Source organism: Peromyscus californicus, unplaced genomic scaffold, assembly GCF_007827085.1.
Source record: "Peromyscus californicus insignis strain IS unplaced genomic scaffold, ASM782708v3 Scaffold_11__1_contigs__length_118956290, whole genome shotgun sequence".
NCBI classification, from domain to species: domain Eukaryota; kingdom Metazoa; phylum Chordata; class Mammalia; order Rodentia; family Cricetidae; genus Peromyscus; species Peromyscus californicus.
This window is the reverse complement of record NW_026294402.1, coordinates 58,124,613-58,152,114: the sequence shown is the minus strand read 5'-3', so window position 1 is coordinate 58,152,114 and position 27,502 is coordinate 58,124,613. Positions and strand designations below refer to the sequence as shown.

General features: G+C 41.2%; 1 protein-coding gene, 1 long non-coding RNA gene and 1 other non-coding gene across 3 annotated transcripts in view; 1 reads left to right on the top strand and 2 right to left on the bottom strand.

Annotated features, from left to right (window-relative positions):
• LOC128125802 (uncharacterized) overlaps positions 1-27,502 on the bottom strand; it is a 96,311-nt gene that overhangs the window by 28,556 nt on the left and 40,253 nt on the right. The gene's annotated exons all lie outside the window — the stretch shown is intronic.
• Positions 1-27,502, top strand: part of Iqch (IQ motif containing H) — a 184,749-nt gene that overhangs the window by 142,028 nt on the left and 15,219 nt on the right. Inside the window, exons 18-19 of the mRNA XM_052763476.1 lie at positions 12,392-12,562; positions 22,078-22,200. Coding sequence (XP_052619436.1) covers positions 12,392-12,562; positions 22,078-22,200 — 294 coding nt within the window. The remainder of the gene's footprint in view (positions 1-12,391; positions 12,563-22,077; positions 22,201-27,502) is intronic.
• On the bottom strand, positions 23,103-23,246 carry LOC128106033 (U4 spliceosomal RNA). Its single transcript, XR_008216571.1, has one exon. It is a non-coding gene; the product is annotated as a U4 spliceosomal RNA (small nuclear RNA).

Here is a 27,502-nt window from a genome sequence, read left to right as displayed (position 1 = left end):
TTTCTATGTAAAACACTTAGTGGGCACAAACAGTTACAAACTCGGATTTGATACGCAGTCGCCATAATTAAGAGCCTCCTGGTGTATTCTCCCGAGATGAAAGAACACATTAAGAAACTAGAGCGTATGTGGAAGGTGTCCTGCACACTTGTACATACTTGGTGAAGATGATCATTGCTAGTCTATAATAGAGGAGAGGCCAGGACTAAAAGTCTGATGCTGGGGTTTGTGCAATCCATACTGTTCAGCCAAAGCAAGAGTTAACAATAAGTGAGAACAGTGCTTGTGCAGATGGGATCGTGTGTGGAGGTTACCAGTCAGTAATGACAGAAAATGTAAAGATAGAGTCCATGAGTATAGAGTTTGAACAAAATTAATAAATTAACGTTCTAAAAACAACAAATTTTGTGACAGTGTAATGATATTTTTGTTTCTTCTAGTTTTACATTTTTTTCACATGTAAAATAACAGCTGTAAAAGGATGAATATTTTATTTTCATATAATGTTAAGTGGACGAATAAAAATAGGAACAAGCTTTTCCATAAAAAAAAAAAAGAAACAGTGTAGTGAATGGGTAGAAGAGGAGTAGGAAGAGCCATGGATAGAGAAGAGGAAGGAAGGCAGAATACCTTCCTCAAGTTAACTCTGTTGGTTTGTTAGAAATCCATCCTGGCAGGAATAGTTCCACAGAGGTGGTCAGTTACAGCAGCCTGGGGGGTGGGGCAGCTCAGCAGGCAGGTTAAACGCCAGACAGACCCGAGGAAGGTAAGTGGAAAAGCAAGACTCGTCACACTTACTCAATGAAATGCCAAGACTTTCAGTCAGCAGTGCATCTGCTAGGATGTCTTCCAAGGCCCCAGAGCTTCACCCATGTACTTCTTTCTGCAAAGAGCCACGAGAGTTGCCAGTCTGAGGTAGAAGCCTTGGATGGTATTTCTCTGTCCTGACACACTTCTGGAAATACACATTCTCAGAGTGCTTTACAGATAAATAATGAGAACGTGAGGCAGAAGGGTGTTGAGTGACTTCCCCAAAGTCCACAGTAAATTGAGGACTCTTCTGGCTTTAGAACTATCTAGTAACTAATGGAGCTTCCCGACATGACTTCTCTGGCCAAGCTCTGTCATCACTAGGATCAAGCATGGCAGAGGAAACCTGGGCTCTGGAGTTTACTTTAGCCCTGCCTTAGCTGGGAGCTGACAGCACATTTCTTGGAATCTTTGAGCCTCTATTTTCAATTATATTAAACACGTTTGATATCTACTCCACAAGGCTGTGGTGAGGATAACAAAATACCACAATGCTTTGCGCCTAGCAGCCCTTAGGACACACTCACTTCCCTTCCTCTTTCTTTTCCCATATTTCCTTTCTGCAGTCTGCACTACATGAGATCAAATAGGCAGTTTCCTAAATACCACATCCATAAAACTGATGACATAGTGTCTTGATAGGATGCTCACTCTTTCCAACACAAGACTCTGTAGGCAGCAAAGGCAAAATGGAATCCAGGTTCACCTGCAGATAACCATCCTCCAAAGGCTGCACTAGGATAAACATGTCACCCAGGAGTCATGCCTCCACCACCACCAAATTAAATCAGGATTCAGTACTGAACTAACCTGGTGGAGAGGAGGGGAGTCCCTGTGGAAACATAGAGTCTTGGGGTGGAGGATGCAGTCTGTGGAGAAAGAACGAGCAGAGAGAGAGGTAAAAGGTGTGTCTAGGACACAACTTTACTGTGCCATTGTGCTCACCAGTCTGACCAGCCCTGCCTTCCCTGAGGATCTGATGGTGCCCAGCCCAACTCAGTCCAGAAGCTGACACAAAATGAAAGCCTGTGTGCAGAGCAGGAGGAAATATAGCACAGTTTTTTAAGAGTGATACTGTGTTCTTAGAGTGCACTGAGTCTATCTGATACTATGCATATGATATTATGCTAATGGGTTGTTATTTCCTCCATCCCATGGCTGCTTATTAAGCCCTGTGTATTAGCCTCTGCTGGCCGCTAGCTTTAGTGTGACAGATACTTGTTGGGCATAGCAAAGCTTTATAAGGTTCTGCCTTGAAGAGTAACTAAAGCAAACCTGGAAGGCAGTTTTAGAAAAGGTTTATCACAGACCTCTTCATTCAGTTATCATTTATATACAAGCACATTCAAATAAGGGACACACAGATTGTGCAATTGCCAATACTAAGGTGAGCTTTCTGAAGACTAGGTTGTGTGTAAAGCATGTGTAATAGCTTTATTGATATACTTTACACCATAAAGAATACTTTTTGAAGAAGGTGTTTAGTAGTTTCACATGTATTCACTTTATCAAATTTTACATTTATTTTACTGCCCTCCCCAAATGAGTATAGACCCATTAGCAGTCCTTTCCCGTCCCTTTTCCCCTTAGCCATTGTGAACTATTTTCTGTCTCTATGGATTATTATCTTAGGCATCTCATGTAAGTGGGATCATACAATGGATGGTCTTTTGTGACTTTTCACAAGTTTCAAGGTTCAGTCATGTGGTAGCAGGTGTTTGTTGTACCAATTATTCTTTATTATGGTTCAATAGTATTCTCTTGTATGGCTTTACCACATTTTGTTTTTCCACGAGTTAAAGGATATTAACTGCTTCTACTTTTTACTGAAAGAGCCTGGCAGACGTAAAGCTGTTTGAGCCCTGATCCTTTTTAACTATAGGCAGAGTTAGGGCAGACACTATAGCGTAGTTACTGGCTCCTGACTTTTGTTCTTGACTGCTTCTCAGAGATGGAAAGCAAATGATCTTTGCTTGGAACATTCATGTAAGGTTTGCAGAAATACATTTTCCTTTGTTTTGATTACATGTCCACTAGTGAAATCGATGGGTCACAGAATAAACATGGTGTAAGTTTAACTTTTGGGTTTTAACTAAGATCCCTTCCCATGTTATTTGATCATCCAATGAAAATGTATTGGCATGACTTCTGTCAGGAGTGTCAGGCTAGGTGTTGGTCAGGACACAGGAATGGAAAACAGGTTCTTGTTCTTGGTCTCATTTTCTTCTCTAGGAATTCATTTCTCAAGCATAAACAAACTAGCCTTGGACTTGGCATCAAGAACTCTGAACTGCAGTCTGATCTGCTCCCAACCACGTCTCTTCCTTTTCAAAGCCTTGCCCCGGGATCTAAAGCAGCTGCACCAGACCAACTCCAAATCCACCACTTTCACAATGTATGTTTCTTGCCTATGTAGTCTGCAACCAAAATTATTGTTTAGTAGAGATTATGGTTTCCTAGAGCTACTGAGCAGGCTAGGGAGCAAAGGGGGACTGTGCTGGAATGCATCTGCACCCTGGAGATGGAAGCCTCTGCTCTGTGCTCTTATACTCACCCAAAGAAGACCTTGCTTTGCACAAAAGTCCTCCATGCCTACAAGGACTGCACACAGGAACCCTCCCTGCTGGGAGCTACACAAGAGCTCTTCTGCTTTGTAAACTCTCACCAAAAAAAAAAAAAAAAAAAAAAAAAAAAAAGCCTTTTAGAGGTTATTTATAGCACCCCATAAGGGGCACTTCTCAAAAGCCAATCATCTGCCAGTCCTGATGTTTACAGCATGAAAGTCAAAAAGCTCCACCCTATAGTGTAGGGTTCCTATTGGAGGAACAGACAATCACTAGTCTTGTAAAAATGGATTACAAAAATTAGATTTTCATGTTTATTAGTGTTTAGTGCTCAATGTCCAAATACGAAAATGGCCTTCCAAAAAACATAGAAAGGCAAGAAAATACTTAAACAGAAAAAAGGAAAAATGAGTGTGTAATTCTGTACACTTAGATTATAAATAATACCAATTAGGTCATCAGCGTTTAATAACACAAGAAGGATTATAAATTGTGATGACAGAAGAAGCTTGAAATAGAAAACAGAAAATTCGAGAGTGTATTTAAAAATTGTGATCTTTTTAAGTGAAAAACAAGTGTAGCTGCTGCTGCTGCTGCAGGTTTAAATTTCAAATTTTCTCACTTTAGATAATCAAATCCAGCTCTAGTGTGATTCTGGCATATCCTGAAAGAATTTCTATAGTAACAGAGAAGCTTCTGGCGCCATAAAGAAAGCTGGTTTATCGGCGCTGGTAACTGGATGTCACGGATGTGCTAGACTAAGGGTTAAGAACTTGGGCTTTGCTCCCAGTCAGTCCTTCACTTAATTACACCACCAGAGCAAGTCAGCCCATCTCCACAGTTCTCCTAAAGTGAAGAGGTGGGATGATGAGGGTCACTCTGTGCTTCCATGATAGAACTGCCTAAGAGTCCCTGGCATCCAAAGCATTTCCAGTTTTAAGAGATGTTTTCCCTGTCCTCATCATGTCGTGTGTCCAAATGCACTCCAATGGATTCTGATTTAAGCATCATTGCTTAAGAATTCTGTTGCACTTGACTGACATATTCTACTTTGTGGACACGTTTTAAATAATTTTCATACTTGAAAGCCACTAACTTTTTAAAAAAAAAATCTAAACATTTTTTAATCTAAATATGAAAGCAAAAATCATGGAGGCCTTAGGAATGATGGGTTACTTGGCCCTGATTGCTAAGAGATGGGACCCAGATGCTTTGTTGCCTCTGACCTGATAGATTCTAAGAATCAAAATAAGGCCCTGAACAGGGGCAGGCAATATCCAAGGATGGATGCTCTAGCTGTTTAAAGATAGCATTATGGAGCTGTAATTTCTCATGGCCTGAGGGTAAATAATATTAATAAAAACATGGGGAAGGATTCCAGGATGAACTCTAGAAGTTTCAACTGTTGAACAGGCAGTTCAGTAGGTGATTATTCCCATCTCTTAGAGAGACTTCTAGAAGACATTGGGCTATCCCAGCAATTGCCACTAGGTGGCAACAGGCCAAGAGGCAACTGTTCTCTCTGCCTGTCGACTGATTTTTTAAAATGTAATGCAAACAACTCTTACTAAATATCACAATCCTGAAACTATTTTACTAATTGAAAATTCTTTCAGTATGGTGTACTCACTTATTTAAAAATTAAGGGTCAGGTGTATCTACCACATGGAGTGCTCAATGTTGTCTGGCATTTTAATGATGAAAGAGGGGGAAGAGATGTCATTTACCATGCCAAGGAGATCATATCTTCATGGTTACAGGGATGCTGGGGCCTGTTCTGCTCCCTGTCTTTGAGACATGGGCAAGTATATCAAAACAGAATCCCACAATTGAGTCCTCCCACTGCCCTGACTGTCTCCACAGTCCTAAGGGAAGAAGGATCATGGGCCCAAACAGACTTGGGTCTGCCAGACCCCTGCAATTATAGCCTCACACACTATCTCCTGTAGTCACCTCACAACAGACCTCAGGGATCCGTGCCATTAGGCACACTGTATTTGGTTTGATTTGACAGTCCTGGAGATTGAACCTAGGGCCTCATGTGCACTAGGCAAGTACTCCACTAGTAAGCTGCAACCGCAGCCTTTGGCGTGTGTTAATAGAGAAGGAAGTGGGCCTAGAGATAGGGAAGGAAATTGCTGAATGCCAGACAAACAGCAGACACAAGGCTAGCATCCTCAGCAAGTTCTTGTAACTGGTCCAGAAGTCTCAATACAGGAGGCACTTGCCTCCCTCAACCCACTATCCTCTTTAGACCTCTTTACCCTCCGCTGCTGGTACTTCTATCCCCCAATCCATCCATTCTATCCTTCCCAAGCTTAGTGCACCTTGGCATAACCTGGAGAAGCAGGATAACCTACCTCTGCCACAGTTTCTTAGACAAGGTCTTGGGTCCTATGGGCCTCACCTGTCTTCCCAGTCAAGGAAAGCCCAGTACTCCATGCTCAAAAATGACATCAGAGATGAGCTGCCTCCTTACTAGGGCCTGAGCCATCTTTAAGCCTCAAGTGAAGCCCAACACGTGCTCCTGACATCCAGTGAGAAAGGAGAAGTGCCTGAGCTCACATCCTACCCACTAAAACATTGTCCAACAGAGGTATCTCAAGCTGAACACATCTAAGCCTGGAGCCTGGATTTTACCCTCTAACTAGTCTTTAATCGGTTCCACTGGGCATAATCCTTCCATCTTCTGGGGAAAAGCTTAGCGACATCTTTGATTCATTGTCTCATGTCCCACATGAAACCCATCAATATGTCCACTGAGGCCTACTCTTGAAATGTGTCTGTAGAAAGCACTCCTTCCACCCTTATAGTGCTGACGTTGGTCTGACCACTGTCATCCATCCCCCACACTGTGGCAGTGCCATTCTGTCTCCACCCTTGCTGCTCACGCTCCCTTTTCTTCCTGCACATCAACTCCTTAAAGACAGACACCAGAGCATGGTATCCCTCTGCTCAACACCCTCAACAAATTTCCAGCCTCTGAAATTGTATGTGGAAATAGTCCTCTGTCTGTCACTTAGTTGTATGTGGGAAATAAGTCTTCTGTCTGTCACTTGGTTGTATGTGGAAATAGTCCTCTGTCACTTAGTTGTATGTGGAAACAGTCCTCTGTCTGTCACTTAGTTGTATGTGGAAACAGTCCTCTGTCTGTCACTTAGTTGTATGTGGAAACAGTCCTCTGTCTGTCACTTAGTTGTATGTGGAAACAGTCCTCTGTCTGTCACTTAGTTGTATGTGGAAACAGTCCTCTGTCTGTCACTTAGTTGTATGTGGAAACAGTCCTCTGTCTGTCACTTAGTTGTATGTGGAAACAGTCCTCTGTCTGTCACTTAGTTGTATGTGGAAATAGTACTGTCTGTCACTTAGTTGTATGTGGAAACAGTCCTCTGTCACTTAGTTGTATGTGGAAATAGTCCTCTGTCTGTCACTTAGTTGTATGTGGAAACAGTCCTCTGTCTGTCACTTAGTTGTATGTGGAAACAGTCCTCTGTCTGTCACTTAGTTGTATGTGGAAACAGTCCTCTGTCACTTAGTTGTATGTGGAAACAGTCCTCTGTCACTTAGTTGTATGTGGAAATAGTCCTCTGTCTGTCACTTAGTTGTATGTGGAAACAGTCCTCTGTCTGTCACTTAGTTGTATGTGGAAATAGTCCTCTGTCTGTCACTTAGTTGTATGTGGAAATAGTCCTCTGTCTGTCACTTAGTTGTATGTGGGAAATAGTCCTCTGTCTGTCACTTAGTTGTATGTGGAAATAGTCCTCTGTCACTTAGTTGTATGTGGAAATAGTCCTCTGTCACTTAGTTGTATGTGGAAACAGTCCTCTGTCACTTAGTTGTATGTGGAAACAGTCCTCTGTCTGTCACTTAGTTGTATGTGGGAAATAGTCCTTTGTCTGTCACTTAGTTGTATGTGGAAACAGTTCTTTGTCTGTCACTTAGTTGTATGTAGGAAACAGTCCTCTGTCACTTAGTTTTATGTGGGAAATAAGTCTTTTGCTTGCCTCTTACTCAATCCAGAAGAGCATAAGGAACCCTGGCCTAGCCACAGCTGGATTATACTACTCCCAGAAGAGCTGCCCATTGGTCTGATAGATGGCTTGGCCTTTCCCTAGGAAGAATCAAATGGTCCAATAATAGATTTCCCATAAGATTTACGACTTGGAATCTGAACAAAAATATGGGCAGGGAAGTCATTCCTACATCCCTCAGCCAAACGGGCTGCTGAAGAGAGTGGCCATACATCACAGTTTACTCCAAAGGACTGGTACCAGCCTTGTAGTAAGTGAATTTTCAGTCTTAGGTCTCTTAAGATTGGCCAATTTGGAAAATAATAAAACATTTAAAAACCTTTAACCACCAGATGGCAAATCTTCATAATCCCTACTTGGCCTCATAGACATATCTGGGGGCAACAAAGGGAAGGTCTACCCAGACCATAATCTCCAATGACTAGTCAAGGGAAGTAGGACCCAGAGAGGACATAATTGTAGATTACAAATATTTAATGCAGACACTGATAGCATAAGCTTGGACCACTAACTAGCCCGTTAACTGCTTGGGGCCTCAATTTCCCTATAGAAAAGAAGATGAAAATATGAAGATGAATTTGTAAAGCCTCTGTGGATTCTTAAAACTCAGAAATTCTGGTTCTTTGATGACTACTATAATCTATAAACCAGTCCCTCAGTCTCATTCTTACACTGATGTTCATAAAAGAAGGCTAGCAAGAAGCAAGACAAAACGCTTTGCCATGGAACTTTACTTGCACTTGAAGACAATTGCAGAATGTAGGGCCAAAGCACAGCTGCCCACATCTGCATGCTGCACCACCCATCCATTCCTGCCTGTCACCAGAAAAAGGCAGAAGCAGCAGGGGTGAACAGGCGGCCCCATCTGCCCAGAAGACCTAAGGCAAAGGGAGCTTTATGTTGGGTCTCTCTCCCACTCCTTTTTACACAGGAACATGCAATTGCCCTGTCATCTCAAAGAACTTGAGAATAGAACAGTTCTGGCCTGTGCTAGTCCTCTGAGTGCAGCAGAGCACAGGCAGGGAGGTGGAGTGCTGGGGCCTCCTCTCCCCACACTGGGCACACCTCTTCACTAAAGTGGCAATGGACTAGAGGCTGTTAGGCCACATGCATAACTTGTATTTTCTAGTAATCCCATTTTTACAAGTTAACAAAGAGATGAAAATAATCAATGTTTTCATTTAACCCATCATAACCAGAGTAATACCATTTCAGCATTCATTTAGTATAAACTATTATTAATGAGATGTTTTACATTCCTTCTTATTTCCTCAGTCTTGGAGATCTAGCCTGTGTTTTCCACTAATAGCACATCTCAATCTGTACCAGCAATATTTCAAGTGCCCAGTGGCTACATGTGGCTGGCAGCTACCATGTTTGATAGTGCACATCCTGAATGTGTCTGAGAATCTCAATGAAACTGCAGTTATATTCTTGCTAATACTGACACTGATGGTTAACATGTTTTTATATTCTCAACTAGTCTTTTGTGTACATATTATTTTTGCAAAGCTCAAGTCATGCTGCTCATATAACTTCTTATTCTCTTTTTTGTGCACACTATATCATCAAGTTATTCACAGCCATCATCTCTCATGATAATATCACACACTGTCCCATCACTTGGCTATACTGTAATTTTCTTATCTGATGCCCAAATGCTTTTCAGTATTACAGGTAATGCTGAGGTGAATAATTTTGTGTTGTGTTCTTAAGGCCATGATGTGAGATTTCCTAGCATTCTTGCTATTTTCAGCAAAATTATTTTTGAAAATTATCAAGCAAACAGTTATCATCAAGTGACTTCTGACTGAGAAATAGGACTTGTAGGCTCTTGTGCACCTTTGATGTTTAGCTGTGACCCGGGGAGAACCACCCCACTACCTATGCCAGAGTTGCTCTATTTATGAAGTAAACTGAGTGTACTGGGTGTTTTTTGAAAGAGTCTTTCCTGCCTGAGCCTTACCTACAAATCTAATCAATTAATGAATCAAGCCAGTCATTACAAGCCACCATCGCAAGTCATGTCAAAGTCACCACATACACATTGTCCTTATCCTTTCTCGTAGTGCTTTTGTATTGGCTTGCTTGTAGTAGGAGTATCCACTGCAGGGAGCTGTAAGTTTTTAAAGTTAACATTGAAATTGAAATTTAAAAATAAGATTAAGTAAGAGGCAGTGAGAACATGGGACAGGCACCAAGGAGGTGCAGAGAAATATTTGCTTGATCTGAATCTGGACTCAGCCCTAAGAGGCCCCCAGGTGCCTGCTCCTGAATGGCTCCAGAGGCATTCACAATATGGGACTGGAACAGTAGATGTACCCTGCTTCGCCAACCATACCCTACACACTGGGGGCTGCTGGAAGACAAAGACTTAGCAGCTTCCCCTAAAGGGCTAACGATCTAGAGGGGGGTATTGGAACCCCTATACACAAACAAGCATGCCTTGGGCAATGTTTTCAGCAGGGAAAACCAGATGGAGAAAGGAACAATTATCTGAGCAAATCAGGCAAGCCTGCTGTTGAGGAAAGGCTTAAGGAAATGTGTTCTATCTCCTTTGTGAACCAAGGAGTTAAGGCAGCCTGGGGAAGCAAGAAGCAAAAATACCAACCTCCAGAAAATTCAGAGCTCTGGCCCATGCTCTACCATCTCAGGCAAACTATGAAACAGCTTTTTGTTCTCAGTATCCTCAGTAAAACGGAGCTAAGATACTAGCAGCATTGCTGAAAACCTGCCACTACAAGGCAAACCAGTTAGGAAATGGTACCATATGATAGCCACATAAAGTGTGCCACCTAAGAATTTTTTTTAAAAAGACAGCATTTCCCAACATTAGTCCAGACTGGCTTTGAACTTGTGATTCTATTTGATTCAGCCTCCTGAGTGCTGGGATTATGGGCTCACACCACTGTGCTTAGTGAGGGGTCTGTCCTCTTAAAAGAAATGCTTAGTAATCATAAGTACCATTTATATTCAAGTTTATAAGGCAATTTTGCGTGTATTTGGGGTTTTGTTTGATTTTCAAAACTCTGTGTGGTAGGTATTCCTGGTTGCTCCTTGACACTTGAGGCACTGAGCTGGAGCGAGCATCAGCACTAGTCTAAACGTGTGCTGTTTGTGAGGCCGCACATAGGTGCTCTCATTCCTTGGTTCTGTCTTTCCCTAGACTATGCTGCCTTCTTATCAAAAGCCTTATCACCAAAACATTAATATCATTAATATAAATATCAGAAATCTTTTGTGTATACATTTCCTTTTGGTCAAGAGCACCAAAGCATGAAAGGAAAAACTCTGGAGAAGGACGGGGAAGAAGAGCAAGCTCACTTTTTCCTCAGAGGGAACAGGAGCTATCCCCATCTGATTTACATGGACTGCCATACAGCGGGAAATATTTAAGTTGACAAATAGGATATTTACAACTGCAGCAGATACTTGGCAGTTAGTTCTTAACAATTGTTGCAAATGTGATTTATTTGCTGTTATGAAAGAGGATTACTGTGTGAATATGATCCTGAAATTAGCTTCAGTTTAGCAAGGGGCCTTGACAGCTTGACCCCTTAATATTCTTATAATGATGCCATTTACATTCAATGCTAACTCAAGTCACTCACTGTTAGATTTGTTTGAGAGGAGTCCACTCTAGGGCAGATGTATTATGTATTTTAACATACAGAGTTGGTGAGTGGAGCACTTGTAGACCTTCTAAGAGGAAAAAAATATTTAATCAAATCTTGGTGAAAATGCGTTCGTTTCCAACTTCCTACAGTGAAAATTCATTACTGCTAATTACAGCATGCTGAAGAAATACAATACTTTATGTTTTCTCCACAAGACACTTCCATGGCAGGGGCTGTATTAAACAGGAACATGTTCTGATCCTCTGCATCTCTGACTTTTAATTTGACTGGAGGATTGGTACAGCATCAATGGCCTCTCCTCTGGAGGTGCATGGGAGGAGGGTGGGCTTGGAGCCAGACAGATTATGATTAGAATCTGAGTGCTATCCCTTCCTCACTGTGTGGACTTAGGGACCTCCTGGACCTATCTCTTTATCTGTAGTGTGAGTTGTAGTTTTAAAAGTAACTAGAGGCCAGGTGGTGGTGGCACACACCTTTAATCCCAGCACTCGGGAGGCAGAGCCAGGCAGATCTCTGTGAGTTTGAGGCCAGCCTGGTCTACAGAGCAAGATCCAGGAGAGGCACCAAAACTATACAGAGAAACCCTGTCTTTAAAAAAAAAAGTAACTAGAAAGATCAGAGAAGTCTGTGAAGCACCTGGCATACCATATGTACTTAGTCCATGTAAACCATGGCTTTATTACTAGTGTAGAGCTCAAACGTTTCCTTCAAAGGCAGCTTTGATTCCATCAAGCAAACCCAGTCTGTCCTTTCTATTTCCATAATCATTGCTATAGTACATTACACTGTGCTGTGATTCAATGTTATCTTGATGGCATGGCCTAGGCTTCTGTATCTTCAACTCTCTAGTGATTTGCATGCTCTGCCTTCAGCATTCAACTAAGTTGGATTCTGGGGATCTCATGGGAATCAGAAATGACATGTAAACTTAAAGGAGAAGGAGGTAGCACATGACCTCCTCCTTTTGACACTGCCAGTTAAACACATAGTAGATGCTCAGTATTTACTTTAGTTACCACCCTCTTTAGCTTTTATCCAATCTCATGAGAACACTGCCCTGTCCACTTATGAAATAATAAACCACAAACAAAAAACCATCATCAAGATCTCTGTTAGATTATCTTGGCCAGGTATTGCCATTTTTTTAAACTTCTTATATAATCACAAATGTTCTAATGAGAAACAAGCCCCATCCCTCAGCTGTGTGATACTGAAACAGAAGCAAAGACATCTATCTCTACTCCAAGAATCTCCTTGGTCACTTGTTTGGTCTAGTTAGGACTGGTGTGGCTCTCTTTCTTCTCCTGTCTCATCATACTCTCACTTCTCTGGCTCATGTTTTAATCAGGTATGGACAACAGGCCTCACCCTCTCATACAGTGACCAGCTAGCCATGACTCAGCTCACCCTGTACTTGACAAATGGCCATCTGGATTGTGGTCTGAGCACCTTGGAAGTGCCCCGCTTTGATCAAGATACAGAAAGGAAGAAAAAGCGCCTTAGCATCCAGGCAGAGCTGGTAAGCAGCAGATTCTTTCTGGTTGGTCTGACATTCAGCAGTACTCAACTGCTGAGTGAGCAAAAAGAGAGTGAAGGCCAGAGAGGTAACTGAGCCATTTCAAAACAAGGACCATCAATGTGACAGTCTCTGCCATCAAAACGGGGAAGCCACCCAGGAAAAGGAAGCTGGCTGTGAGAGCCAGGTTTTCTGTTTGGGTACTTCCCAGTTCTCTCCACATCTCTCCACAGTACGTCAGTGAGCAGCTATGCTTGACAGCCCTCATCCCTATTTTTCTAGCCCTCACTTCCATTTTGAACTTAGACTCCTAGACCCCAAACTGCTAGACTTGGCTGCTCTGCGTCTTCAGGTGAAGTTATTTAAACTGTATGGTCTCTGCCCCTTCTATATCCTCTTGGGAGATCAGGTCAGAGGCTGGCAAGACTTAACCTTTGCCCCATTCCCTGCCACAACTAGGCTGCAATACTTCTAGCTGCTAAAATGCCTCAGATCTTACCAGTACCCTGCTTCCTTGAAGATGCCACCTTAGAATCTGCCCCCACCATCTCACACTAGTATGGTAGCAATTCACCTAAGATGTCTTGTCTCCCTTCTTCCCCTTGGCCTAAAAACTACAGTGAAGACTGCTGCAAAATCAAAGGCAAATTTAAGCATGCCACACCCCTACCTAGGATTTTTTTTTAATAGAATCTTTTTTTTAAAGTCAGGTATGGTGGCACACACCTTTTATCTCAGCACTTGGAGGCAGAAACAGGTGGATCTCTGAGTTTGAGGCCAGCTGGTCTATAGAGTGAGTTCCAAGACAGCTGGGACTACATAGAGAGACCTTGTCTTGAAAAACAAAACAAAAGCATAGGATATATTTTGTTCACTGTTTCCCCTCCCTTAACTCCTCCTAGACCCTCCTCTCCTCCCCACCCAACTTAATGTTCTTTCTTTTTCTCTCTCTTTAGAAAACAAACAGGCAAACAAAACCAAATAAACCTGAACACACACACACACACACACACACACACACACACACACACACACACACACATGCATACACACACGTACACACAAAACCCATAGAAACACAAAATCAGAAACCATAATAGACAAGTAAAAGACCAGTAAGACAAAAAAAAATGCCCAAACTAAACCATATGAGACAAAAAAAAGTCTACAAAAATACCATTGAGTTCGTTTTGTGTTGGCCATCTACTGCTGGGCATGGGGCCTGCCCTTAAGTGTGGTTAATGTGTCCAGTGAGACTCCATTGGAGAAAACTAATTTTTCCTTTGCAAATGGATATTAACAGGAGCTAGCTTCTTGGTTAGGAGTGGAAGCCCGTGTCCACTTCCCCATCTCAACACTGGGATCCTGTCTGGACTGACCCTGTGCATGCTGCCAGTCTTTCTGAGTTTGTATGTGCATTAGTCCGCTTGTGTTTAGAAAACACTGTTTCCATGGAGTCATCCATTCCCCATGGCTCTTAAGGACCTTTCTACCTCCTTGTTCACATAGATCCAGGAACCTGTAGGGAAGGTCTTTAATCCCACTTAGGAATGAGTGTTCCAAAATCTCATATTCTCTGCACATTGTCATTGTGGATCTCTGTTAGATCCTATCCACTGCAAGAAGAAGCTTCTCTGATAATGACTGAATGAGACGCTTATCTGTGGATAAGCAGAATGTCATAAGGAGTCATTTTATTGCTGTTTTCCTTTAGTAGAACAATTGTATTTGTTTTTTCCTAGGTCCATAACTTATGCAACCTTAGGTTCTTGGCCACTAAGCACTGTCAGGTGTGGGTTCCATCCTGTGGGGTGGCTGGCTACTCCCACAAAGTGTGTGCCACCATTGCACCAGCACATCATGCAGGCAGCTCACTGTTGCATATTGCAGCTTTTGTATTTGGGTTAGTGGTAGCATGCAGAGTACCTTGAACACTAGTGTGGGGGAGGAGGAGGTGAAGGCTGTAATTGGGCACAGATTGACTTCTCTGTGTTCAATGAGATAAGGTCTTACTATCAGGTTGTGGAAAGTAACCAATAGCCTTGGCAATAGCCTGAGATGTTTGAGGGTTTCCATGGGCCCCTTTGGCCAATAACTCAACTAGATGTAACCCATTCCTGGCACTGGACGTTTCGCTTCCTACCCAGGATTTTGAAAGATCAGGCTACTGTGATCTTCCTAGCTTGGTTAGTGAGGCCTCCCGTGATCTGCCTCTCTCTGTACCATAGTCTCCTCTGTCATCACTAGGATGACAGGCCTGAGACCTGCTGCTAATGAGATTTACCAACTATAGAATCCAAGGTATAAAGAGTAGGTCTCCAATGGGGTGCTGTGGAGCTAAACAGGTCATGGGGGAAAAGAATAAAGGTCAACAGGACAAGATGGCCCTTGGTAAAAGAGTGTATTTGAGGCTCTGTATCCACAATTGTCCTGACTGGTGCTGAAGAGTGTCTCCTGCCTTTTCAAACAGCAGCTTCTTGTCCTTTTGAAAATGAAGCTCCACCTGACATCCAAATTAAGTAGACAAAGAATTCAAATTGGGAATGGTGGTACACACCTTTAATTCTAGCACTCTGGAGGCAGAGGCAAGAGGACCTTGTGAATTCAAGTCCAGCCTGGTCCACAGCCCATCAATATTTAATTGGACTCTGTCTCAGAGCCTTTTTGAAGCAACATCTTCTATCTTTCCACTGACCATCTTCAGAACTAGATGTCTCTAGGTTTCAAGGAGGCTATTTGACTCTGTCCTATACCCCACCATCCTAGAGAGGTTCTTGGTGTCTTGAGTGCATTGTGGCTTCTTCCTTTACCCCTTTAATTCAGTTCTCCTGGGAGGTGCCAGTTAGGGCCTTGATCCTAGGAATCACCTCAAATTTTGTTTATTGAGAAGCAGTACTGAACTGGGTATGAGGAAAGTGCCTCCACTTGAGGAGTCTATTTTCACCAGAAGGATCTGTGGAACCCTTGGCCCCATGCTAGATGAAGAGTTACAGTAAAACTCCATGCCAGGAAGAAGCTAGAAGCTGAGTTAGTGGCAGCACAACCTTCCAAAGACAATCTGCTGCAGAGGAGTGTAGCTTTGGGGCGTCATAGCAATAGCTGTTTCTCAAATCAGCAGCATCCTCCCATTTCCTGCCTCTAGGTGTCATTCCTAGTTACAGGCCAAGAATGGGAATTCCATGAAGACTGGTGTCTACTTTTAGGGACTGCCTACACAAAACAGGAAACCTCAAGAGACCAAGTGTTCTAGAATCACAGCAGAAAAGCTATTCAGGGTTTCTGGTGTGAGAATAAACTTAAAGTGCTTTAGGCTTCAGAGAGCAATAGATTCCTCCAGCCTGAACCACTGTGTGTGTGTGTGTGTGTGTGTGTGTGTGTGTGTGTGTGTGTGTGTGTGTGTGTGTGTGCAGGCCCCAGGGATATTTACACATGCAATAGGTTCTTTAAAAAGAAGCATGTACATGTGTACAGAGTACGATTTTCCGCCAACCTGAAACTTCCCAAGCAAGTATGAACACACTGTGATAGGTTCACAATCAGCCCCTTTTGAAGACAGAAGGAGGAAATACAAGGAGGCCACTATGATAATGAATCCACTCTGACAATGACAGCACATTTAGAACTAAGAACTGGAAAGTAAAATGCTCCTAGTTTGCTTCTATTCCTTTAATAAGAAGGAATTATTTTGAAATAATAATAAGACAAGAAAATCAAACCACAAATGAGCAAAGACCCTGTTCTAGACTCTCAGGGGAGCTCAGCAGTGGCCACGCTCAGCAACAGGTGTCAGGACCCTTGGGTCAGGTGAGCAGGCCTGATCCAGACTCCTTTACAGCCAGAAAACCAACCAACCAAATACATTTGCAGGCATAAACAAAGTCTGAGAACTCCCAGATATGCACATTTTAGAAATAAAAAGAACTGGGGTGCTGGGCAAAGCATGAAGACCCGAGTTCAATCCCCAGCACCCATGTAAAAATCTGGATGCATGCTGCCTAGATAAATCAGGAAGCTCCAGGTTCAGTGAGAAACAAACCTTGTCTCAAAGAAAATAAGACAGTGAGTGATTAAGACACTCAGTGTCATCTTCTGCCTTTACATATGTGTGCACACATGTGTACATGTGTATATATGTACACACACACACACACACACACACACACACACACAAAGGGGTAATTTTTTAAACTTTTAATTAACTTCAAAATTGGCATAAATAATCACCCTTTTCTGTCAACTTTCACTCTTCCTCTCCCTTCCTGAACCTTCTAAACCACAGTTGCTGAGTGGTCATAAAAAACTCATCTTTGCAACATCTTAAAACAACCCAAGTCATTTATACACGTTTGAACAGATATGATCTGTAATGAATGATTAAGTAAAACCTTTTGTGTTAAATTATGATGTTAATAATGACTGTGTCTCCTGTAATTTATTATGAATTCTCAGATGCTTCGGGTTTGATTTTGATAGAATGCAACCACATCAGAGTTTATGTGATGACTTTATTTTTAGAACTCCTTCGTTGAAGGCACACATTTCCCCACTACTGCTGCTACTGTAATTATGTACAAAACCGATCACTCATTAGAGTTAGGATACATTATCTTCTAGACAGATGAGGCTAAATAAGCAACACATTAATAATTCAGAGAGCAGTTCATTATGCATGTGGATGCCTGCTTCATAACTGGAATAAGAACCTCATCAGCCTCTGCCAACCCTTAAACAATAGTTCTGTGTTATTGCAGCCACATTCCAGTTTACGCTTGTTAAACTGCTACTTGGATTATTTTATCAAACATTCATTTATTTGTGGTCCCTTACTGCCGAGAACAGATTTTGGAAGCTCCTTTTTTAAGTTAATGATTTGAGCAATGGGTGTTATTAATTCTCAGAATATTATAAACATGATTAATTTTCAGGCAGAGATTTATTACGTGAGGATTTCAGCTATGTCAACTGAAATGCATCACTGTCAAAACAAGTATCATAGTGAAAATAGAATGCGCTCCACACTTCAGACACTGTGCTCACAACTAAATCAATTTAAATTGTGGCTGAAGCAAAATTATATTCTCCAGTGAAAAAGAGTATTCCAGGCTTCTTTTATTTAGCTTGAAGCATTCTTGTTAGATTGTGATTTAGAAAGGTAGTTTAATAAGACTAGACTAGCACTGATAATGTTTTGTGTGCTATTTCTTCTTGTTTTCATGGAAAGGCTAACTTTCTGTGATTCCCCACACATTCCAGATGTGGCCAAGGGGAATTTGGAGGGAAGATGTTGGTCTGAGAGTCAGGGATCATGAATTCTGATATTTGCTCTGGCTCAGGTTTCCTTAGTTGTAAATAAGAAAGAGCTAAATATCCCCAAGGTCTCCTGAGCAGTTTGATTTTATGGGTCCTAGAGAATGGAGTTGTCTGCAGGAAGCCTGTCTAGAGCCTCACACACTGTAGAGGACAGAGGATGAACAAAGCCATGAGAAATAGTTTTGAAAGGCCCATCTCTCCATACTACAGTCTTTCTTGAAAAGCTCCTTAGGTTGGTTTTTATTGTTGTTGCAGAAACTTCTAGAAGGGGGTAATATTGTTATGACAGGCCATATCTAAGACTTTATCAGTCATCACTTAGCTATATCAATTAACACTCAGCAAGAATTCAGAAGATCTTTCATCCAACACATGAAGCATGGAGAAAACTGGGTAAGTGGCCAAGAGCTCCAGGTTTATAAAGGGCAGTTCCTGGCTCTGCCACAGAGCTCAGGGTGAGGGCAGTGTCCCAGTGCACTAAGCCTTATCCACATGCACTTCACTAAGATAATCACATGAACCTGTTCATAACCCGAGATATTAGTCAGGAACGATTATGTTCATTTTTAGATACGAAAAGGTGTGTTAAGAGAAGTTAAGCATATGTTAAAGAGTACTTAGCAAACAAATGGGGAAGTCAAGGTTTAATGTACAGGCTGTCAAACTTGAAACCAGTGTTTACCCAGCCTTGCACTGGCCAAAGGGCAAGCCATGTCCCTGTGACTCGGCTGCTTTCCAGTGTGTATTACCCACTGTCTCAGTGACATAGGACGGGCTGGATGAGCATGGAGGATCTGTAGATTTTTAAAAGGAGGCAGGAATAGACATAGCACTGGTTTCCTAGACAGCACAGATGTCTAAACAAGTAACAGAGAGGATGGAAAAAATCAAGTCACTTAAAACAGTGAGCCATCTTTTTCGAAAAATCAACAGTTTTTATACTAAAACATAAATATACATTTTCACAAAGCAAATCCACAAGGCCATCTACAAGTGCCATTAGAGTGACTGCTCCAGAGTTCTCAAGTGAGATGACGATGGCCTGGTAGGGTCAGGGGGCTCTTTAAACATACATGGAACTTGGTTAGGCCTTAAAGACTAGAGTAGTCACTGGGTAGAAAGGAAGGGAAGGCCTCCATTAGTAGAGGGGAGAGTATCTATAAAGACCTGTGGTCTCTCAGAAGATGGCAAATACTTAGAAGAGGGAGCAGTGACTAGAAAAGTTCACTGAGACTCTGGAAGAGTCTGCCCACTAAGCTAGGCTCTGGATTTCAGCTTAAAGGCTAAGAATTGACCCTGAGGACTCCTGAGTAGGAGCAACCTGGTTTGGAGAAAAACAATAAATCTTGTGGTGATGGTCAGAATCCCAGGAGACAAGTGGTACCAGTAGAGGAAGGAACAGCCTAGGAAATTATATTTATGATCTGAAATCCTTTCAAAGGAATAGTGACAAAATAGTAAGTACTATTTATCAGATTTAGATGTTAAATGAATTCAGGATCACACAGATAGTCGATGGCCTCACAGGTTTTGAATCACAGCCTTCTTGATTCCATATGACCTTTGTTTATGGAACTCTGCTTGTATCCTCACCTCCAGAACTCCTGGACAATAAAGTTATAGGCTAAGATGGTGACAATAATGAAAAAGCAGCAGCAGCTAAGAGACATATCAAACATCCTGACTCTTTTCCAATTCTTCATGCATTTTAAGCTCAGGACTGGGAAAGGGGAAAAACAGTTTGTTTTCACTGAGAAGTAGCCTCAGGGTGGTCTGGTCTTACTGACATCCAGAAGTCATATTCTGCTGGGCCATGAGCTCTTCCGCTGAGCTTTATGACCAAGTACCACAGTGTGGAGGGTAGTCTACCTACCAGGTACTTCCCTGCCTCTCTCACGGATTGTGGCATAATCTTTGTTGTGCTTTTTTATACTAAAGTAGCATAAGACAAGTTTAGAAGACAAATATAACCTTGGATGGGATTACCTTGTGAATTCATGGCAATTATCATACAATTACATGCTCAGTAGCCACCATGGAATTCCAATGGATGTTGCAGTTCACATCCATTTGCAAAGGCTCAGGTTTTGGGCCTTCACTATGAAGGCAGGTACATGGTCCTGTCTAGCATGATAGAGTCTAGCCAGCTGAGTCAGAGCTTCTCTTAGATGGCTCTTGTCAGCAAAATATTTGCAACATGGTGGTTATAGACAATAGTTATGTACTGCACAATAAAAAAAGGAAAAGTAACCTAAGAAAGAACTTTGAAAGTTTTTACCACAAAGAAATGATAAGTGTTTGAAGAGAAAAATACTTATCTGATTTAAATATTGTGAATGCATATGTGTATCAAACATTAAATGGTACCCCCACTGATAGGGAAAACGTTTGTTTTTGTGTCTCTGTTAAAAATAAAAATGTCCTAGTAGGTACAGATGGGACAATCCTAAGGGCAATACATGACTCAAGACACATTATTATGGGAGGGCCTAACATTGTATAGACATGATCTGAACTCTGCCTAAATGTAGGAAGAGCATCCTTAACACAGGAAAAAAGAAGAGTAAAGCTATCTATTCTCTGATGGCACTTAATCAGCTCAGCTCCCACACTACTTCTTAGACAGAGCCTGATGTCTGCCTATAGATCTCCAGGTACCCCAAAGCCAGCTGTGTGCCAGCCTCTTTTTTTTTTTTTTACTTCTGTTTCAAGTCACTGTGGAAGTCCAAGTACCTGTGGCCACTAAGTTCAAGACCTGGGCCAGGAACATTCATCTTTTATAACTCTAAAGTTGATCATGGTTCTGTATGCAGGTCTCCAAACTTCCAATTATCACACAGAAACAACTGATTGTCCAAGGCAAATATATAATGTTACAAATGCTGTGCTACAAAGCTGATAGCTTCTAATACTTTAATTTGTGCAGTTAAATTTTAAATATTTTAGGAAATATATAAGTAAAATTCTCTGGGCCTACTATAGCCAGTCTCTGGGGTAGGTCCAATTAATAGGTATGAAGAATAAAATGAAAGGCATGAAGAGCAGAAGGGCTACTTAGGAAAAGGAAAGAGATCATCAGGAGAGAGAGGGACAAGAGGGAGTAATAGGTGACTATCATCGAAATCCATTGTGTACATATGCAAAAATGCCATAATGAAACCTGTTTGTATGTATAAGTAATATCTACTAATAAAATCTTTAAAAATAGCAGTTTCCCAACTGAAAATGCAATTAGTTCCAAATTGGCTACCTTGAGAAGAGGGGCTTTAAGTTAACCCTAAAGTGGCTTACTTCTATAAAGTATAGTATGGGAAGGAAGACTGCTATTTCTAGCACCATTGATAATATGTCATGTTGATACTATGTTGGTCAGCGTTGAGATAATAAGACAGGGGTTTTATTTAGCTTATAGTTTGGAGGTTCCACTCTATGGTGGACTAGCCTATTCATTACTTTGGACCTCTGGTGGGGGTGATGGATTGCAATACTAGAAAATGCATGGTGAAATAAAACCACTTACATTATGAGCCAAGAAGTAAAAGAGAAACTAAAACGCCAAAATTCTGACAATCCCTTTTGAGGGCATGTCTCCAACCAATGACCTAAGGATCTTCCACAGAATCCTACCTCCTAATGGTTTCATCATCCTTTAACATGTGACCTTTAGGAAATAGCATCCAAAGTACAATAGCATACCCTTGAAATGAGGTGATGCAGACTGGTTTATATGTGTGGCCTTTCTCTCTCACACTACTCCAATCCAATCATGAGAAAAACATCAGAAAAAAAAGCAAATCAATGGGGTTTTATGAACTAGCTAATCAGTACACCTCAAAACTGTCAAGTTCATCAAAAAACATGGGAATCTGAAAAACTGTGAAAGACCTGAGGAACATAAGGAAATAAGATGACTGAGGCTACTATGACACTAAATATAAGATGGGATCCTGGAACAGGAAAGAGACAGTAGAGGAAAACTATCGAAATTCAAATCAAGTATGAACTTAGATAGACAATAGTAATATAGCAGTTTGGTTCTCCAGTTATACTAAATGTTCCAAAGCAACGTGAGATAGTAACAGCAGTGCAACTGTGATGGAATAAACACGTCTGTGTTATCTGGTACATTTTCTGCAAATCTATAACGATAAAGTTAAAATTTGAGTTGGAAGTTTTGAGAGTCTAACTTTCAGTTGTGACTTTTCTAGTCACTGGAAACCAGTCGCTTTGCAGTGATGACTACCCAGCTGAAGCACGACAATCTCTCCCTAGTCTTCTATTACGTTTTTCTCCAGATGTGTAAGGCCCATGGCATTGGCTATGACCTTGAGGTATGAGGGGTTATAGTTCATCGGGGCTGGACCAGTCAGGTATGTACAGGATCTAGATGGCCAATAAACTGCTGCCCGTTCAAAGGCCAGCATTTGGACCCACATTAAATATAATGACATGACAATTATACAGTTGCAACTTAATTGAATTTTTGATTTGTAGAGATACAATTCAATATCTATTAATTTTAGTCAAGCAGTCTGCCACTGAGCCACATTCACAGGTCTAATGTCTATGAATTTTCAGTTTTCCTACTTCAAAACCAATGTTGTTTTCAAGAGTCAGCTTTTTATGAGCCCCTCAAAGTCATTCAGACCTTAAGCACAGTACCAACTGTGAACAGAATGTCCTGGGTGAAAGTTGGCAACCCCAGTAAGCTGCCAGAGCACTGTCAAGATCATGAGACCCTTTGGTTGGCTTGATCTGTCCTGGTGCAAAGGTATATAATGAAGCTCATATTGCTTTGCAAATTACATTCAATCTGATACAATGCAGAAACAACAAAAATGCCAGAATAAACTAATTTACCTGAAATTGATACATCTACTGCACACAATTCCTTCAGAATTCAATAGATTTTAGTCCCAAACTAATGGGACTAAAATAGTCCCATGTACCACAAGCTAATCTATTTGTTTTATTTTTCTAAAGTATCAAAACAGGATACATTCTGTGAATCAGCATATTTGGCAGGGAAAGTCTCAAAGAAGCCCAAACAAAACATTTTATCACATTCTACTACCTGAAATGTATTTATTCTTGAGCTCAAGGCTTTGCTCTTGACTGGAGTTATAACACTTTTGAGAAAAGTAAAGCCCAGAACTCAAGGAGTTATTTACATCTTTGTTTCTTGAGTGATTAGATACACTTATTTTTCTTCTTTCTTTTTTTTTCAATTTAGTCTCTGTAGAGACTGTCAAAAATTGCCAATGCTGAGTGTATTACAAGTCATCACAGCAGGTATTGGGGAAAGTTTTTAGTTAGCAGTAATTGTGCCTAGGATAACCCTCATTGGCTACGATACTGCAACTAAGAGCAGTATGGTAATAAGAGGATTGTCGTGGTCTAGGGGGCAAGCACAAGGTGCAGAGGAAGCAGATCAGTGAGGGTCAGGGGCCTTGCTATGGAAAGCTACAGGAAGAATGGATAGAGAGGCATCACAGACAGCCATCACAGTTCCACAGGCACACCTGCAGGTTTACTCATGTTCAATAGCTTACCAAAGATGAAAGATGAAAGATACAAAGATAAAGAAAAATACAGATTAGGGGCAACAGAGTAATGGAACAACACAAAGAAGAAAAACAGAATCAGAAGCAAAGGCGAGATAAAACCCAGATATTAGAAGAACCCATTTGAAGAAAACAGAGAGGCTAACCAGAAGCAAAGCAAACAAATACATATAAATAAACATATATTTATATATATATATAATATACATAGATATATATCACATAAATCATACACACACACATATGGATTAGGGGCAATATGCACAGTGTGTGTGTGTGAGAGAGAGAGAGACAGAGAGACAGAGAGAGAGGCTGAAGTGATAACCATTGCCTGACTTTTCCTGAGATGGGCTCTCATATGTCTTGACTGTAAAAACTGATTTACAAATCTATCCCTAGTGAGAACTTCACACCACCACTCCTCTTCTTTTCCTCCCCTTCCCTTTTTCTTCTTCCCCCTCCCCCTTTCTCCCTCTTTTCCTGCATCATCTTCTTTTGGTTTGCCGAGACAAGATCCTACTCTGAAGCTTGGGCTGGTTTTTAATTCCTGGCAACCTTCCCATGTCAACTGCTCAATTCCTGGGATTGCAGGCATTCTTCATCCTCCTGCTCTCCTTCCTGTCTGATGGACTCCTCTCAGGGAAGGAGATGATGGGCCAGCATTTTAGAGCACTTTCTGTTTGCTGGCCACTGGGCTGAGCACTCGCACTTCACCGTCACATTTATTCTTCATGCCCAAGCTGGAAGGAGGTGTTCTCTCCATCACAGTGAGCATTTTCCCATGAATGAGTATTACCAAGAATGTTATGGAGCTGGTATTTGAACCCATAACTGTACATGGCTTTCTCCCATGTGTGCCTTTTTTCCTCTTAAGAACTGTTTCACTTTAACTAAAATATGATTGGCAGCCTAATGAAAGAGTTCTGAGATCCATTTGAAAAGAGTATTGTGTCTCAGTACCTCTCACTCAGCTGAAGAAGCAGCACCTTCCATGCACAGCCCCTATGACCACCTCTACCTTACAGAAGCGGGGAGTACATTTAAGATGGACTTCCCTAAGATTTCATTCTCTCTTTCAGTTATACTAAGAATGAAAAGGAAACCATTTACCTAATCCAAGTGTAAACCTCTGCTACCTGACTTTACTTTGGGTTGAATTTAAAGTAGATGCTTTTACCAGGAAATCAAGCAAAATAACAATATATTATTGTTGATGCTACCAAAGGAAGAATCTTCCAATGTCTTCATTCAATTTGGTTTTATTCCCTTTATTATCACAGCCTTTCAGTGGGTTTTTTTCAAACTTGAGTGTGGGGAGTGTCAGATTACCCTAGGAGCTTATTTTTTCTTGATGAATGTTAGAGAGATGCATTGCTGAGTTTGTAAGTAACTTGGTGGGTCTCATTCCTGTATTTCTGTAATGCTGCTGAATGCCCCCACTGGTTTCTTAATGAAATAAAGTTGTAATGCAAGCCATATGAAGAAAGGCATCATGTTTACTCTCTGCAACAGTGTGAAGGGGGCTGGCATCACTCATACACAGGCAGTGTGCCACAGTCTTAAATAGCCCCACAACCAACAACAATCATTTTTTGGGGCCTATATATTGCCATGGTGGGAAATATTAGCATTGTTTACAAATACTCTGTTTCTCCCCTTTCCAGGCACTTAACAGAACTACACTTCCTCAGGGCTCCCCCAAAGTTGGGCATGACCATGTAAATTGTTTTGGCCAATGAGATATGAACAGAAATGAGATATGTCCTATCTATGCAGAACATCTGAGTTGCCATACCCTCTTTCTTACCTTAGAAAAACATGGGAGCTCATTCCAATAGCTCACTGCAACAGTCTGGTGTCTGGGGGTATCAACAGTGACTGGAGACACATGCTATCCATATGGAATAAGAACATTAGCAAGAACTACAGCTTCTGTTGTTATAAACAACTAGCAACTGTTTTTCAAATATGGTAGCATAGCTAGCTTACCTGGTTGGCACAAAAATTAGTATCAAAACAAATGTGTTCCCAAACAAAACCTACAAGTTTGATACTGACTTGGTGATAGGTAGTGGGTGACATGGAAGCTGTTCATGGGAATAGGCCATCTCAACAATCATATTGTGAAGTGATAAAATATTTAGCAAAATTGGCACCTATAACAACTTAGAAGACCTAATATGGCCACAGCAAAGCAGTTAGAAAATACAATGCTTTTTTTTTTTTTTTGTATGTTGACCATTGTTGACTGCTTTGTCAAAGAATACAGAGTCTGTGAACCGCTAAATGTATCAGGCAATATATAGCAAAAATGAAAATAAACAGATTCTAGAAAGTAGGAACTTGGGAAAACTGGAAAAACTAAGCTGAGTTTTAAACTTCAAAAAGGAAATATAAAAATAGACTGAAAGAAGCTGGCAAGCTGGCTCCACAGGTGCATGCTGCACATGCCTGATAACCTGAGTTTGATCCCCTGAACCCATGTGAATGTGGAAGGAGACAACCAATACCACAGAGTTGTCCTTGAACCTCCACACATGCACAATGGCACATGTGCTTGTGTGCACACACACAATACTGAAAGGCTTTTGCACACACAAAAAAGTAAAACTCAGCCTTGTAATAAGGATCAAATTAAAGTTACAAGTACAACCAACTACTAAAACCTCTGAATGGATCTCAGAGTAAGGATCACAGCACCTAGCAAATGTTTTAATATAGAAAGATTAGCTCAAGAAAACCAGACAAAGGCTTATTGCTCTCCTACTGAAGCCTGACAGGCTTACGACACCTACAGTTAAGAGAATGAGGGGCCCAGAAACAAGAAAACAGAGAAATAAAGAAAACCTCGTAGGAAGAACTACAGATGCAGTTATTGTAGCCAACTGGAATTAAAGTTGCATGTGTGTTTTAGGTTTGTGTGTGTGTGCACCAGTGAGTGCCAGTGCACGTGGACATGGCCCACTTGTGGAGTCAGTGCTCAGGTATCTTCTACTTTTTTTGTTTGAGACAGAGTCCCTTGTTAGCCTGGGACTTTGCCACATACTCCAGGCTAACTACCTGCCTGTGAGCTTCTAGGGATCCTCTTATCTCTGCCTCTCATTTCCCAGTGCTTGGATTACAGGCACACACCCAGCTTTTTAATTGGGCCCTGAGAACCCGAACTCAGGTCTTCATAGTTGTGAGGCAATTCTTTACAAATTGAGCAATCTCCCTAGCCTGTAGTAAAAACATTTTGAGGACTTCAACAGTTAAAAGAAACATTAATCTGCACTGAAGGAGGATCTACCTGTTTAAGATTTAAAACAACCTTTGGGTCCCAGCTCTCAATAGGTAGTAAGTGGTACAAAGTCTTTGAAGGTCTAAGGAAGGCATAATCTCTAATGTCCACTTCAGATATGGCCAAGGACTATTATGAAAAGAATAATCAGAAGGCAGAACCAAGGACCACAAAAAAAAAAAAAAAAACCCAGCATTTACAAGAGTCCCCTTAAGTTCATGGAAACTCCCTGCTAAAGAATATTTCCCACACACACTGTGGAAGTTCAGAACCCCTACAGATTATCTTCCATTTATATCATTCTTTTCCCTTCCAAATAGAAGTAATTATAGTGGTGGCCTTTACCCCCAGGGTTTGAGTGGTGAAAGTTGAACAGATAATTATTTTCTCCTTTTTAGCATGTATCTTTCCATATCAAGAGAACCAGACCTAGATCTGGAGACACATGGGTCATCCATAATCACGTGTGACATTATTCTAAAGCATTGTGTACTGTGTAAAATATGTTCAGATATTTTGTTTCATCCTTGCCATAACTTTAAAAGTAAACATTATTGCTTTGACTTTGTAGATGAGAAAGCTGGGGCTTAATAATGAACTGCTTTGCAAGTCTGCATAGCAAAATCTTGTTTTTATGTGCTTTCCAGTAACTAGTCTGAAAGTATACAAGAGCAAATTCTTAATTATTTTAAAAGAAAGACTAAGATAAAAACAAATTTCAAAAGTTAATTTAAGTTACCAGCCTAGGGAAACAGGGCTGAGTAAAACAGAAACAAGGAATCTGGTGGC